The following is a 14,351-nucleotide window of genomic DNA, read 5'->3' as shown; positions in this document are numbered from 1 at the left end:
ACAGCTTGAAGTTTGTGCCTAGAGAAAAAAGTTTCATTTTCTTTTGTTCCCTCAGTGTTCATGATGTGATTTCTTCCTTGTTACATTTTCTCCTACTTGTACATCCAAAGGGGTGGTGTTTTGCTGAAGGTTAAGTGTTGTGAAGTCTTGTTTACAACTGGAGACATTTGCTGTCCTTGGTGTAGCAGTTAGTCACCCCCAGGAGTTGGAACATTGGATTCAATCTTTATTTTGCTGTCTTTGAAATATATATGATGACAGTGGTCTGTTAGATCCCATCCCCTTTGCTCTTCTACTCAATTAGATTTTTAAGTTTTCTAGTCTGTGTGTGGTCTTTGTATTCTTTCTCTCTCTGGGGCTGTTTTCCATCAATTTTCCTAGACCATCTACTTAGTTAGTGTCACATATTTTATTTATAACAAGAATAAACTTTATAGCCATAATTGTGAACAGAATTGTGGTCGTGGTGCCCACAGAGTGACAACACCCAAAGTCTTACAATATGAAATAACTAACACCTTTCATTCAACAGTTACTAAATGTTGGGTTAACTACTGGAAAATTACACGTTACCAGCAAACTCCCTCTACTTAGGTTAGTTCATTCATTAAGCTCCCTAAATGCCAGAAGCCAGGGGCACTAGGGGAAGGACACAATCCTTGCCTGAAGGAAGTGGACAGTCCAGGAAGAGAGAGATAGCAATGTGAATATGATATATTATGAAGGCTTAAATAGAATTAGATCGTGGGTTCCGTGGGAAAGAGTGGTCAGTTCTACTTTAGTCGCAGGGTGGGAATCGGGAGAGAGCAGAAAAGTCCTGGTAGGGTTTGAAGCTGAGCCTTAAAAGTAGATTAGGTGTCTCACTGTACAAGGGTTCAGTGAGTTTCTGGGGAAGCAAAGACACAGAAGTGATAAAGTGTGGTATGATCAGGCCATTGCCATTCAAATAATCTGGAGCACAGTGTGTAGAGTGAAGAATGCTATTTGGAAGAGGCAGAGGCAACCTCACGGAGGCCCTCATATTACATACTGAGCAGGTGTGTTATATACTGAGGGGGAGATGGGAGGTAGAGCTAGCAGGAGAGGTGATAAAGGGTTTTAAGTAGGGGAGTAGCATGAATTGGTTTGTATTTGATGATCATCCCAGAGGAAGCTTTAATGTGAACGGGAGGCAGTTAGAGTAGTTTTAACTGCTGTGTCATGATACACTGACATCCCCAGAAACTCATTTAAAAAAGTTGTTTGTATGTGTTGCTGGGTTTAATTTTCTGATTTCGAAGAACTTTTACCTCCATATTAATAGGTGAGTTTGGTCTATGATTTTCTTTTCTTAGACAGTCCTTTTTAAATTTTAATAGCAAGTAAGATGACCCAGAGGTGACTTAGATTGCTTTTACTCTCTTTCTAGAGTCTGGAATAGTTTTATCTCAGAAAATTCTGTTGCTAGAAGGTTTGGTTAAAGTTCCCTAGAAAACCATCTAGGCGTGGAGTCTTTAATTTTGAGGGTAGGGGAAGATTCTGTCTACTGATTCAACTACTTTAATGGTTACTGGACTATTCATTCTATTTTTTTCCTTGATTCAACTTTATAATTTAAATATTTTTATAAAGTTGTAGTTGATGGCAAATCTTCTATTTCAAAGTTATCTGCATAAAGAAGCATAAGAAACTTGTGGGGAGAGTTGGAAATATTCTTTATCTTATTTGTAGAGGTGGGGTCATAGATATATACATCTATCAAAATTTACCAAATTGTGTATTATAAATAGATACAATGAGTAGTAAATAAAGTATACCCTTTAAAGTTAACATTATCTGCAGAAAATTATATAGTATTTTTTGTGATTTTTAAAAATTCTCTTCTGTTATCTTTAGGTATGTTCTACTTTTTTGTCTTAATATTGTTTACTTGGGTAATTTCTCTTTCTTCTTTGTGAATCTCATTATAGGTTTGTCCATTTCATTATCTTTTAAATAACTAGCTCTCTGGGAAGAACCCTCGGCATTCTTGCTTTCTTGATCTTTCTGCCATGATGTCTTGCAGCATCCCTCCCCTCAAAACCGTTCTGTGGAGGTAAATGAGAGCACATGAGAGGTTTGGAGTCTAGAGGAGGGTATACTTGGGGCAGACGCCAGGGTTGAAGGGAGGAGATTCCTTCTTTGAAGGTGCTTAGTACAGTCAGCAAATCAGGCTCAGGGGATATTGGAGGCAGTTTCCTTTGTGCAAATTAATGTGTCTGAAATATCATTCGGTGTTATTGAAAACTCCCCTCAAATTTCTTTTTCTTTTTTTTTAATAAATTTATTTATTTTTGGCTGCACTGGGTCTTTGTTGCTGCACGCGGGCTTCTCATTGCGGTGGCTTCTCTTGTTGCGGAGCATGGGCTCTAGCTGTGCGGGCTTCAGTAGTTGTGGCACGCGGGCTCAGGAGTTGTGGTTCACGGGCTTAGTTGCTCTGCGGCATGTAGGATCTTCCTGGACCAGGGATTGAATCCGTGTCTCCTGCGTTGGCAGGCGGATTCTTAACCACTGCACCACCAGGGAAGTTCCTCCCCTCAAATTTCTGAACAGGGCTTACCTGGCAATGTGGACACTCCTTATCCTTTAGGAACTGGGTGCTGTCACTTTCGCATTTAGGGCCATTGATGCATGACTCTACCTTAACTGGCAGACTGATGAAAATGGGCAGCAGAATCTGGAAATAATATAGCATCTGTTAACTACTAAATAGTTACGTTTTACTGTCTTGGAATTTAGTGTTTGTTTTGCCTACTAAATTAGTTTGACTAGTTACTTAATGCAATTGATATTTTTTCTTTCCATTTGCTAAAAAAGCCTAGTCATCTGGATTTGAGAAAGCTAATTATACTTAATTGTTTGATGTAAAACTTTATTGCTTTTAATTTTTCTTCTGGTTATCAAATGCATTCTAGAAGAAAATATCATAATCTGTGAGATGGACAATTTCATAATGCAGTGCTTCTATCTTAATGCTGAATATGAGCTGAGGAAGGAGTATCCCTATTAAAATATATTCAGAGATGCCACCAGTTTGTCTTGGGGCTTATTCAAAATAAGCAGGTGCTTTGCAACAGGTGTACCAAAAATGTTGTTGAACATCGTTTTCTATCGGCATCAGCTAATCATGTGTCTTTGAAAGTATTACTAAGTAGTTTAGTGGGAAGTCAATTGTGCTTTTACTAAATAGGGCTGGGCATGAGCAACAAAGTTTATCTATCTTAAATTTGAAGTAGACCTCCTGGGATTAGAAAAAAAAAACGGTACAACTTGAGTAATCCTTTATCTTGCTTCTTGTGCTATTTTCCTTTTTATATATATTGAAGTATCTTCTGTTTGTTTTGTTTTAATCTTGGGGAAAAGTAGGAAACCCAAGACTGAAGGCTATTGTACTGTATGCTTTGCTAGGGCTGCCGTAACAAGGCACCACAGACTGAGTGGCTTAAATAACAGACATTTATTTTGTCACAGTTCTGGAGGCTGGAAGTCCAAGATTAAGCTGTCTTCAGGGTGGATTTCTTATGAGACCTCTCTTCTTGGCTTATAGATTGCCATTTTCTCCCTATGTCTTCCCATGTTGTATTAGTCAGGGTTTTACAGATAAACAGAACCAACAGGATGAATGGATGTACATATATATATATGGAGAGAGATGGATATATGCATTTGCGTGTCTATATATATGTAGAGAGAGAGAGAGAGAGAGATTAAGAGATTTATTTTAAGGAATTGGCTTGCACAATTGTGTAGACTTCGGAAATATAAAATCTGCAGGGTAGGTCAGCAGGTCAGAGACACAGGAAGGAGTCTGAAGGCTGGCAAAATTCCTTCTCGCTCAGAGGAAGCTAGTCTTTGTTCTAGTAAAATCTTCATCTGATTGGACGAGGCCCACCCACATGATGAGAGTAATCTGCTTTACTCAAAGTCCACCAACTTTAATGTTAATCTCATCCAGAAAACATCTTTGCAGAAACATCCAGAATAATGTTTGACCAATTATCTGGGCACTGTGGCCAAGCCAAGCTGACACATAAAATTAACCATCATGCCTGGTCTTCCCTCTGTACCTGTCTGTGCCTAAGTTTCCTCTTCTTGTAAAGAAACCAGTCATACTGGATTAGGGCCCACCCGAATGACTCATTTAAATTTAAGACTATCTCCAAATGCAGTCGCATTCTGAAACCTTGGGGGTGAGCGCTTCCGCATATGAATTTTAGAGAACAAATTCAGCCTGTAACAGCCATTAATTTAAAAGTAAGCATAACTAGAAAGACAATTCAAAGGGAAAGACAGTCCTCCTAATATTAAAAATGTGTTATTTCCTCTGACTTTAGGATAAAGCATGTTTTTGAATCCTCAGATAAACCAATTAATTGGAATGGGAAATAGCTTTTTAATATATTCCTGTTTCTACAACCTAGAAGTCAATTTTGTTTTCCTTTGCCAAGGATATTTCTATTATCACAGTAATTAGAGATTAGAGTTTTAAAAACTTTTTATTCTGGTTATACGTGGATTTCTGTTTTCATTTTATGTTTTGAAATTTCAAGTTAGGGAGAAACATGTAAGAAGTTTTATCCTGAGTTATGAACTAATTTGAGGTTGCTATTAAAAACAGAGCCACGTTTCTGCTTTTCCTGGCAATATAAGAAATAAACGATGGGAAAATTACCAATAAAAATGAAGGAGAAAATCAACAAGAGAATATCAAATAAGGACAAAACAGAAAATACATCTTCAATGGTTCTTTCAAATCATGAATGTAATCTTACAACATTATCTCTTATGTTTTATATCAGTATCTTATATCACTTATATTTCTCAAATCTGTTTAACTAAAGAAAAAGTGCTTCCCTTTCTCTGATACCGAAAAAATGCTTCTGTTATCTCTTTTTTTGCAGATAACAAAGAGATTTTCCTTTCTAAAGCAATTCACAAGTCCTTCATAGAGGTTAATGAAGAAGGTTCAGAAGCTGCTGCTGCTTCAGGTGCCAAATTATTGTTTTCCAAAATCTTCTCACTTTTTTGAGATTTGTATTTTTAAAGCCATCTTGGGTGGCGAATGGGGATCATTTAGAACTAAGCCAAAAAACTGACCCTGCTCTAACTTAGAAGTCAAGCTAATGATGAACCTGCTAGAATTTTCCAAATAGGATATGAAGCATGCACTCATTTCAGTGCCCCATACAGAGTAACTCCCGTCTCTAATGAGAGGCAGGAGAAGATTGTCAGCTCTGCAGAATAGATTTTCCTGCTGTGCTGCCTGTTTAAATATTTTAAATATTTCCCTGCTGCCCAGTTAATCATTTTTCTTTCTACTTAATTATTTTTGGAAGTTACTTCTTAATTTTGTCAGGGAAGAGCTTTGAGTTTTTAAAAAGCACATGTACAAACAAGAGTGCATGATAGCATGCAATACATAATTTTAAGTTAATAATAAAATAATTATAAATAAAATTCTTTTTAAATTTACCTAAATTACGTGTCCAAAGCAAAATGGTAAATGTCCTTGGTTATTTTGAATGTTCTGACTTCCTTAGTTAAGCAAGAAGGATTTTTCTTTTTTTTTTTCATTTGTTTCTTTGGATTTGTTTCAATATCATGTTCAACAGCCGTCATGAAATTTTGGCAGGATTTTTCCCTTCTCCGGTAAAATGCAACATATCATATTTGCGCAAATTCTTTTTAACTTCTGCATACATTTGTCCATTAAAAGGATCTCATCAGTTAAAATGGTGTTTTCGGGAGGAAATAGAAACAGTAGTCTCAGGCACCGAGAAAGCTTAAAATCTTACATAATTTAATCTTGGCCTTCTCCTGACAACAAATCACCCTGCAGAAAGTATAAAATGATTATCCCACAATAAGGATCTCGAGGGAATTCAATTTCCCAGCTGTAGGAAACACCACTGCATCTCTCCCTGCTGTATTTTCTCTTTAATCACTGCTGTTCTGGCCACTTGCTAGAAGCCTGGTGACTTGCTATGTAAAAATCCCCATTTCATGTAAAAGAAATAATGATTTGAGAATATAAAGAAACTGATTTTTGCTTGTTTGCGGTGTTTTTTTTTCCCCTTTCCTTGACTCAAAGGTCATTTTAGTAAAGCTGTAAGTATTTATCTGAGAATAAAAATTTGTAACATGCAAAATAAATGGTTCTATAGGGAGGGAACTGTGTGTGTGTGTGTATTTGATTTTTTTTAAGATCAAGTAGAAATGTTAACACATTTACAATTTTTCTCTAAGTCTTTAAAATCTTGTTTCGTGTAAATCATTACCTTTGCATTAAACATAGATAGTTTGGAGAAATTACTCATTAGTCCCCGCACATCCACAGACATGTAATTACTTTCTCTCTGCGTTACAGGAATGATTGCAATTAGCAGGATGGCTGTGCTGTATCCTCAAGTTATTGTCGACCATCCATTTTTCTTTCTTATTAGGAACAGGAGAACAGGTAAGGCTGTTATGAGAACAGAACTTTAATAAGCCAAAAAGAAATCATTTTTTTAATTGAAAACATTTTCCGCATTATTTATCAGATGTGTTCAAATGATTTTTTAAATGAAAATAATTTACTTACATTTTTATCTTTAGAATTTATGAGTATCCAAGGACACAATACTTATCATTGAATCTTTTACTGCTTGTATATTCAGAAAACTTATAGTTTATTCATAAATCTGAGGTTATTGGAGACCAGTGTTCTTGCTTTCATTTATAATGTACAATTAGAACATTGCTAATTGTAAGCAAGAAGGAAAATAAATATCTTTTGTTCAACTCCTCTTTTGTTCATTCCCAACCCAATGCAGGTACAATCCTATTCATGGGACGAGTCATGCATCCTGAAACCATGAACACCAGTGGGCATGATTTTGAGGAACTTTAAATCATTTTATTTAAATAATAAGGAAAATAGTAACTAAGCACATTATGTTTGCAACTGGTATATATTTGAGACTTGTGTTTTACAATATATCTTAAGATAATACTTAAAATAGCTCCCGATAAAAGCAATGTATGTAAATTATAAGCCAACTTCTCAAGGAATGTTATCCGTATTATTGAGGTAATGATCCTCTCATGTCATTGTGTTTGTTGTGCTAGAATTTAAAATAAAAGTACATAGTGAACGTGTGAACAGCTCTGTTTTTCATTTTAGAAGTTGTAGTATAAAGATACCTCTAGGTGAAATTTGGAAACAATGATGTTTCTGGACATCTTAAGTCTTTTATAATCATGCAGAAACAAAGCACCAAAGTAAATTAGCATCATACACTTATACATAACAAGCAACAACAAGTGAGGTGAAGACAGGTACTCTGCAAAAATTCTAACTGCTGTTTCTCTGAAGACAGTGTATAGTGTAATATAAAAACCTGCACACTGAACATCTTCTGTGTGGCTCCATCACAAAACTTGTTAGAAAAAAATAGGGCTATGCCAACCCATAGATTATAGCTATAGCTTACTGACTTTGTCTTTAAAGATCATTGGCTTTATAAGGGTGATGTAGACTATGAGCCTGATATATCACCATGTTTTGCTGTGGCAAGTAAAATCTGAACTGTAACGTAGTTCCCAAAAGTCCCCCAATAAGTCAAATGAGCAAATTAATGATAAAAATATGCCCTCTGGTATGTCACTGGAGAGTTAACTAGAAAAACTCTGTTAGTACAGATACTAGAAACTAGCAGATCATAGGCTGAGAGCTGCCCACAGGGATGTTTTTGTTTGTTCTGTGCAAGAGGTTTTCATGTTTTGAACTTGAATGTCTGTAACTGGAATAACACATTCCTTGTTTCCCCATTGGTTACCTGATGGCTCCAGGATGCATTTGTGTTTGAGACCTCTTGAGAGTTGTAATAAGTCCTTTGCATAATATTTTGGTCTTATTTTCTAGTATAAGAGTAGTCGATTCCAATGGGGACAGTGTCAATTTCTTAAGTTCTCCAGTAAATTATTTTGTTATCCTGTGGCTGAAATAATGGCATTCCTTTGGGGGGAAGAAAAAAAAAGAATGGTCTTGTCGTGTTCCATGAATGGAACCAGGTCCATTTATTACCAAATTTTTGATTCTATGATTAATAATTTCTTAAAAAGTTTGAAACGTTTCAAAATTTAACAGAAACAGTTTGTATGTGACTCTCTTGTGTGTTAGGCATTTTGCTATGGTTTGGAGCTGTTAAGAAGAATTGATATTATTATTAACTTTAATTCTGTTCAGGAGAGTTGTGGTTTGAAGCAACCAGGCCTGATCCTTGACATACTGAATTCTAAACTTGGAGAAAAAACTTGAAAATTTGCATTTTAAACAAGTTCCTTTGGTGATTTTGTTATACATTACATCTTGAATATTGCTAAAATAAAGGATACAGGTGGAACACTTATACACTAGTTGTTTAAATATGATTAATTTACAGAAAATTAGGTCAATCAATGAAGTATCCTAAATTAGTGCTTCTCAAATTTATGTGTAATGGAATCACTTGGGGATCTTATTAAAAATGCAAATTCTCATTTAGTAGATCTGCAGTGGGACCAGAGATTTTATATTTCTAACAAGTTCCCAGGTGACGCCATGGCTGCTGACCCACGGATTCAGGTTGGTAGCAAAGCTCCACTTAACATAGGTTTACATGTTTGATATTTTTACTTATGGAAACAGAAAAACTGTATAATTTTCATGCAACTTGGAGAGATTCAGGAGTTGGGGTTGTAGTTTACATTAAGAGTGCTATGAATTTATACAAAAAGAAAAAAATGGTTTCACCCTAAAGTTTCTTTTTCTGTTACACATGGAAAAATGCAGACTTCCTCTGCATATTAGAATACTTGAAATACAGTTTTTAAAAATATAAAGACATTTATAGGCAATGCCCATGAAAGAATTTATGAGTATCCAAGGACACAATACTTATCACTGAATCTTTTACTGCTTGTATATTCAGAAGACATATTCATAAAGCTGGGTTATTGGAGACCAGTGTTCTTGTTTTCATTTATAATGTACACAGGTTGGGCTAACTAATGTTGATTCAGTATTGATATTCTGAGTTTGTGATGTTCTTTATTACCATATCACTACTTCTTTTTTTTTTTTTTTTTTGCGGTATGCGGGCCTCTCACTGTTGTGGCCTCTCCTGTTGCGGAGCACAGGCTCCAGACGCGCAGGCTCAGCGGCCATGGCTCACGGGCCCAGCCGCTCCGTGGCATGTGGGATCTTCCCGGACCGGGGCACGAACCCGTGTCCCCTGCATCGGCAGGCGGACTCTCAACCACTGCGCCACCAGGGAAGCCCATCACTACTTCTTAAGCATTACATATATTGCTATACCTGTGTAGCCATCAGTCAACTAAATGAGTTACCTATAAGGAAGAGTAAACATTATTAGACAAGCGTGTGGCTTTTATAAAGCCCAAAATGCAATTTGTGTTAGCTGACATAAGATTAAACTCTACCATTCAGAATGTTTACCATAAAATATTTCAATACAATTTAGATGTCCCTTAAATGAAAATGGATTCTGCCCTGTTATTAGCATGTTTGTGGAGTGCTTAAAAATAGAATACTTGATAGTACCAAGTTTTTCCTATTGTTTGATTTTGTTTATAATTTCTTCAATAATTTCCTTTCTATTGAAAAAGTAAATCTTCTTATTTTTTAGTTTCTTTTTCTTAAATTGAGGTATAGTTGATTTACAATATTATATTAGTTTCAGGTATACAACATAGGAATTCAAAATATTTATAGATTATACTCCATTTAAAGTTATTATAAAATATTGGCTATATTCCCACTGCTGTACAATATACCCTTGTGGTTTATTTATTTTGTACATAGTAGTTTGTACCTCTTAGCTCCCTTATGCTATCTTGCCCCTGCCCTCTTTCCTCTCCCCATTGGTAACCACTAGTTTGTTCTCTATATCTGTAAGTTTGTTACATTTTCGTTATATTCATTTGTTTGTTTTATTTTTTAGATTCAGCATACAAGTGATAACATACAGTATTTGTTTCTCTTATTTCACTTAGCAGAATACCCTCTAGGTCCATCCACATTGTTGCAAATGGCAAAATTTCATTCTTTTTTATGGCTGAGTAATATTCCATACATATACATATACTACATCTTTATCCATTCATCTATCGATAGGCATTTAGATTGCTTTCATATCTTGGCTATTATAAATAATGCTGCTATGAATACCGCAGTGCATATATCTTTTCAAATTAGTGTTTTCATTTTCTTCAGATATATACCTAGGAGTAGAATTACTGGATCATATGGTAGTTATATTTTTAATTTTTTGAGGAGAAAAATGAAATAGTTCAGTTCCATTTCCTTTAAAATGTATGTTAGCACAGATACACCCATGCACACACACGCACACACACACAATGTGCACAGCCAGCTTATGAAAACTTTTCTATTTTTCTTATATTTTGGGGGGGGGGAATCAACAACAGTTATACATCTGCTTTTATTTTAAATAATTTTTCAGCTTCACCAAGGTATAACTGACAAATAAAATTATATATATTTAAAATTTACAATGCAATGATTTGATATATGTATACATTGTGAAATGATTACCACAATCAAGTTGATTAACACATCTATCACCTCACACAGTTACCTTTGTGTGTGTGTGTGTGTGTGTGTGTGTGTGTGGTGCGAATGCTTAAGATGTACTGTCTTAGCAAATTTCAAGCATGCGATACAGTATTCTTAACTATAGTCACCATTCTGTACGTTAGATCTCCAGAACTTATTCATCTTATAACTGAAAGTTTGTACCCTTTGATCAATATCTCCCTATTTCTCCCACCCACCAGCATCTAGAAACCACCATTCTTCTCTCTGTTTCTATGAGTCTATTTTATTTTTTTGGTTTCGCATACAACTGATACCATACAGTATTTGTTATCCTCTGTCTGGCTTATTTCACATAGCACAAGGCCTTCTGAGTTTATCTCTGTTATTATAAATAACCCCCTCAGCCCTGGCAACCACCATTCTATTCTGTTTCTGTGTATTCTACTATTTTATTTTATTTTATTTTATTTTTAGATTCTGCATTATGGGTGAGTTCATACAGCATTTGTCTTTGTCTGGCTTATTTCACTTAGCATGGTATCCTTCAGAGTCATCCCTGTTGTTGCAAATGGCAGGATTTCCATCTTTTTATGGCTGAATAATATTCCTTTGTGTGTGTGTATACATTTGTGTGTATTTGTATATATACATATGTTACACAGGAATGCATATATTACATTTCTTTATCCATTCATACATCAGTGGACACTTAGGTTGTTTTATGCCTATTATGAATAATGCTGCAATAAACACGGGAGTTACAGATATCTTTTCAAGATACTGATTTCTTTTCCTTTGGATATATATTTTAGATATCAACTCCTTGTCATATATATGGTTTGCAAATATTTGCTCTCATTTTGTAGGTTTCCTTTTCATTGTGTTGATAGTTACCTTTGCTTTACAGAAGCTTTTTAGTTTGATGTAATCCCACCTGTTGCTTTTGCTTTTGTGTCATATCCAAAAAATTGGTGTCATATCCAAAAAATTATTGCCAAGACCAGTATCAGGATATTTTCCCCTATGTTTTCTTCTAAGAGAGCAAACCTAGAGAATATGAAACTTAACTCAGCTGCTTTGTTTCATGTCTGCCAACTAAGTTATTCTTGAGAAGTCTGAAGCCTCTACATGCACATAAAAATAGCTCATGAAAAAAACTGTGAGTTATGAAAACTGGAAGAGATATTTCCACAAAATAATCCGTTTACTTATAGAAGATAGTTTAACATTAATAAGCTAAAAGCTAAAGGTGCATTATATATATATTGGCTTCTGATTTTGATGAGACAAAGATGCATGGATTTGTGAAAAAGGTGTTTAATAAAATAAAACAAAACCAATGCAAATAAAACACGTACTGTCCTTTGTCCAAATTCACCCTTTATTATGTATTGAGTATAGACACACTTTTCCTCTCTTTGAAAATTGCAGAGTTTTTTGGTCTATTTGGGGGAAAATTACATGGTTATTTGTGACATATGGCATGTTCCAGAAAACGTTTTTTCAGCAGTCATCCCAGCTACTAGCTGATACAGCAGTTTTTTCTCTTTTTCAAATAGGAGACAGTGTTTCATCTCTCCCCTTTTCTGAAAATTTTGTGATAATTCACAAATATATAAATCTGACACTTGTTCACGCAATTGCTCTTTATCTGTTATTCAAGGAAAATTGCTGATGGAGAGACCATATTTTTCTATATGATTGAGTCACCTCCCTTCAAGTATTTTCTGCTTAAATATTTATAACCAGGTACCTATGGAAAAACATGGGCTGTGCGCATGAGAGAGAACCAAGTTTAAACAGATCTGCCACTTACTAGATGTCTGTCCTTGGAACAAGGTTGTTTAATTTTCATCTGTATATTCAAATAGTAACAACTACTTCATAGGATTATCTGAGGATTAAATGATATAATGTATATGAGGAATATAATAAGTACTTGACACAAAGCAGTCAGTCATGAAAGGCTAGCAATTAGCATTAACATTACCATATTTCAGCTCTTCTAAGGCACATAATTTTTCACATTTTAACATTAAGGGAATGGAGTGATCAATGGTGTCTTACAGTTGCTGGTGAAGGTAACAACCAAGACTTAGACGGCCTTGCCCGCGCACACAGTAATCTTGTTGCATGACGGCTGTCTGACTGTAATCTCTTGGCTTCTCAGTCCACAAACCATTTGAGAAAGAATCATAATGGCTATTTGAAGAAGCATTGTGAATCCTGGTTATCATCTGAAAACCTTCACTGATTTTTCTGTCAGATAAAGTGCCAGTTTCAAAACTCGTGGAATACTTATCAATAGCTTAGAAGAAAGTCCTAGAGACAGAAGTTGCACTACGGGCATGACTGTGTCACCAGTGCTCTTAGTGCTGTAGAGGATAATGGTGTGGGCAAACGTGGACATCAATCACTGCACAGAGAGTGACTTGGAGCCGGACTCTGTATTTTAGAAACATTTTACTTTGCTTATATTTTCTTTTTAATATATACATAGGTATGATCTACAATAAAATGTATTTAAATAAGTCTAAATGGAAGATATACTTAATGTTTCAAATGAGTTTGAAATAAACATTCTGTTTAACATGTCATAGTTTTACTGAAAGTGATTTTTTTCTTTCTAAGCTGTACGTAAAACAAAGGAGTGTCCTACAACTGATGTCTTGAATTGGATGAACTAGCATATTATTCACAGCAAGACTTGTGAAGGAATCACATTTATTAAAGTACATAGCGAGTGGAAATGTTGTCACGTATAAATTCCCAGGGAGATTGCTTTCATTGGCTCTCAGAAGGGTTATTTAGAAGTTCAAATTCAAAAAGAGGGGAGGGGAGAGTGTGTGAGAGAGGAAAGGAAAAAGGGAGTAGAACAGCAAATATTCACAAGCTACTTGCAAATGGTAATTATTTTCAGCAAAATGACTCCACAGTATCTGAAGCAGACTGAACTTGGTCATTAAAAAACATCTGAAACAAGAATTTTTCTTACATCCATCACATAGAAGTGACTGTTAATGACCAGAATGCATGTAAGGAAGGCAGAGTGGGAGGGTGGGGATATTAAATCTAGTTTATCTTTTTTAAAAAAAATTACATCTCTTAATGTAGCTTAACATTCTCGCCTTACATACTGTACATGCTAATTAGAGGCAATCCATGAGGAGGCTGATAATTATCAGATTAAATGCCAGAGGTTTAATTTTGTCCTGAAAATTTTTTTTCTTCCAATAAAAATCTTTCCTCCAATAAGATTGTTTATAATTAGCTGGTCTTAACAATTCATAAGCTATAGAAGCTATAATCACACAATACTTCCTTAGCAACAGACTTTTAATTTTTAATTTCATTGTCTTTACATGGATTGATTTCTAGGGCGTTTCCTATGTCATAATGATGTCAATGGAAGAAAATTTTATATGAATGCTAGATCTTGGTATTTCTGAAAGAAAATATTTTTCTAATTGAAATTATTCAGAAATATTTACTTGAACCAAATAAGGTGGAATGCATTTTGTTCATTTGGCTTCTACTTCAAATAGTAGTTTCTGAGTTTTTTAATTAATATCTCTTACATTAATAAAGCTAAAATTCTTTAGCAAGAACTAAAGTGTTAGCTTTTACCTGGGCAAGTTTTAAAAGGGAAAATAACATGCCACAAGATGTCACTGTAATCCTCATAAACTGATAAGTGTAGTAACTGCTTTTATTTCAACATTTAAAGAAG

At 35.0% G+C, this 14,351-nt stretch overlaps 1 protein-coding gene across 2 annotated transcripts in view; it reads left to right on the top strand.

Moving 5' to 3' along the window:
• Positions 1-7,162, top strand: part of SERPINI1 (serpin family I member 1) — a 67,461-nt gene extending 60,299 nt beyond the window's left edge. For both annotated transcript variants that reach the window (XM_060298435.1, XM_030864187.2), the window contains exons 7-9: positions 4,920-5,006; positions 6,386-6,475; positions 6,834-7,162. In XM_060298435.1, the coding sequence (XP_060154418.1) occupies positions 4,920-5,006; positions 6,386-6,475; positions 6,834-6,910 (254 nt within the window). In that variant the 3' untranslated portion in view covers positions 6,911-7,162. The remainder of the gene's footprint in view (positions 1-4,919; positions 5,007-6,385; positions 6,476-6,833) is intronic.
• Positions 7,163-14,351: the final 7,189 nt, after the last annotated feature.

Source organism: Globicephala melas, chromosome 4 (genome assembly GCF_963455315.2).
Source record: "Globicephala melas chromosome 4, mGloMel1.2, whole genome shotgun sequence".
Classification (NCBI taxonomy): domain Eukaryota; kingdom Metazoa; phylum Chordata; class Mammalia; order Artiodactyla; family Delphinidae; genus Globicephala; species Globicephala melas.
Note: the sequence above shows the minus strand (reverse complement) of the source record. Positions and strands in the feature narration are given on the sequence as shown.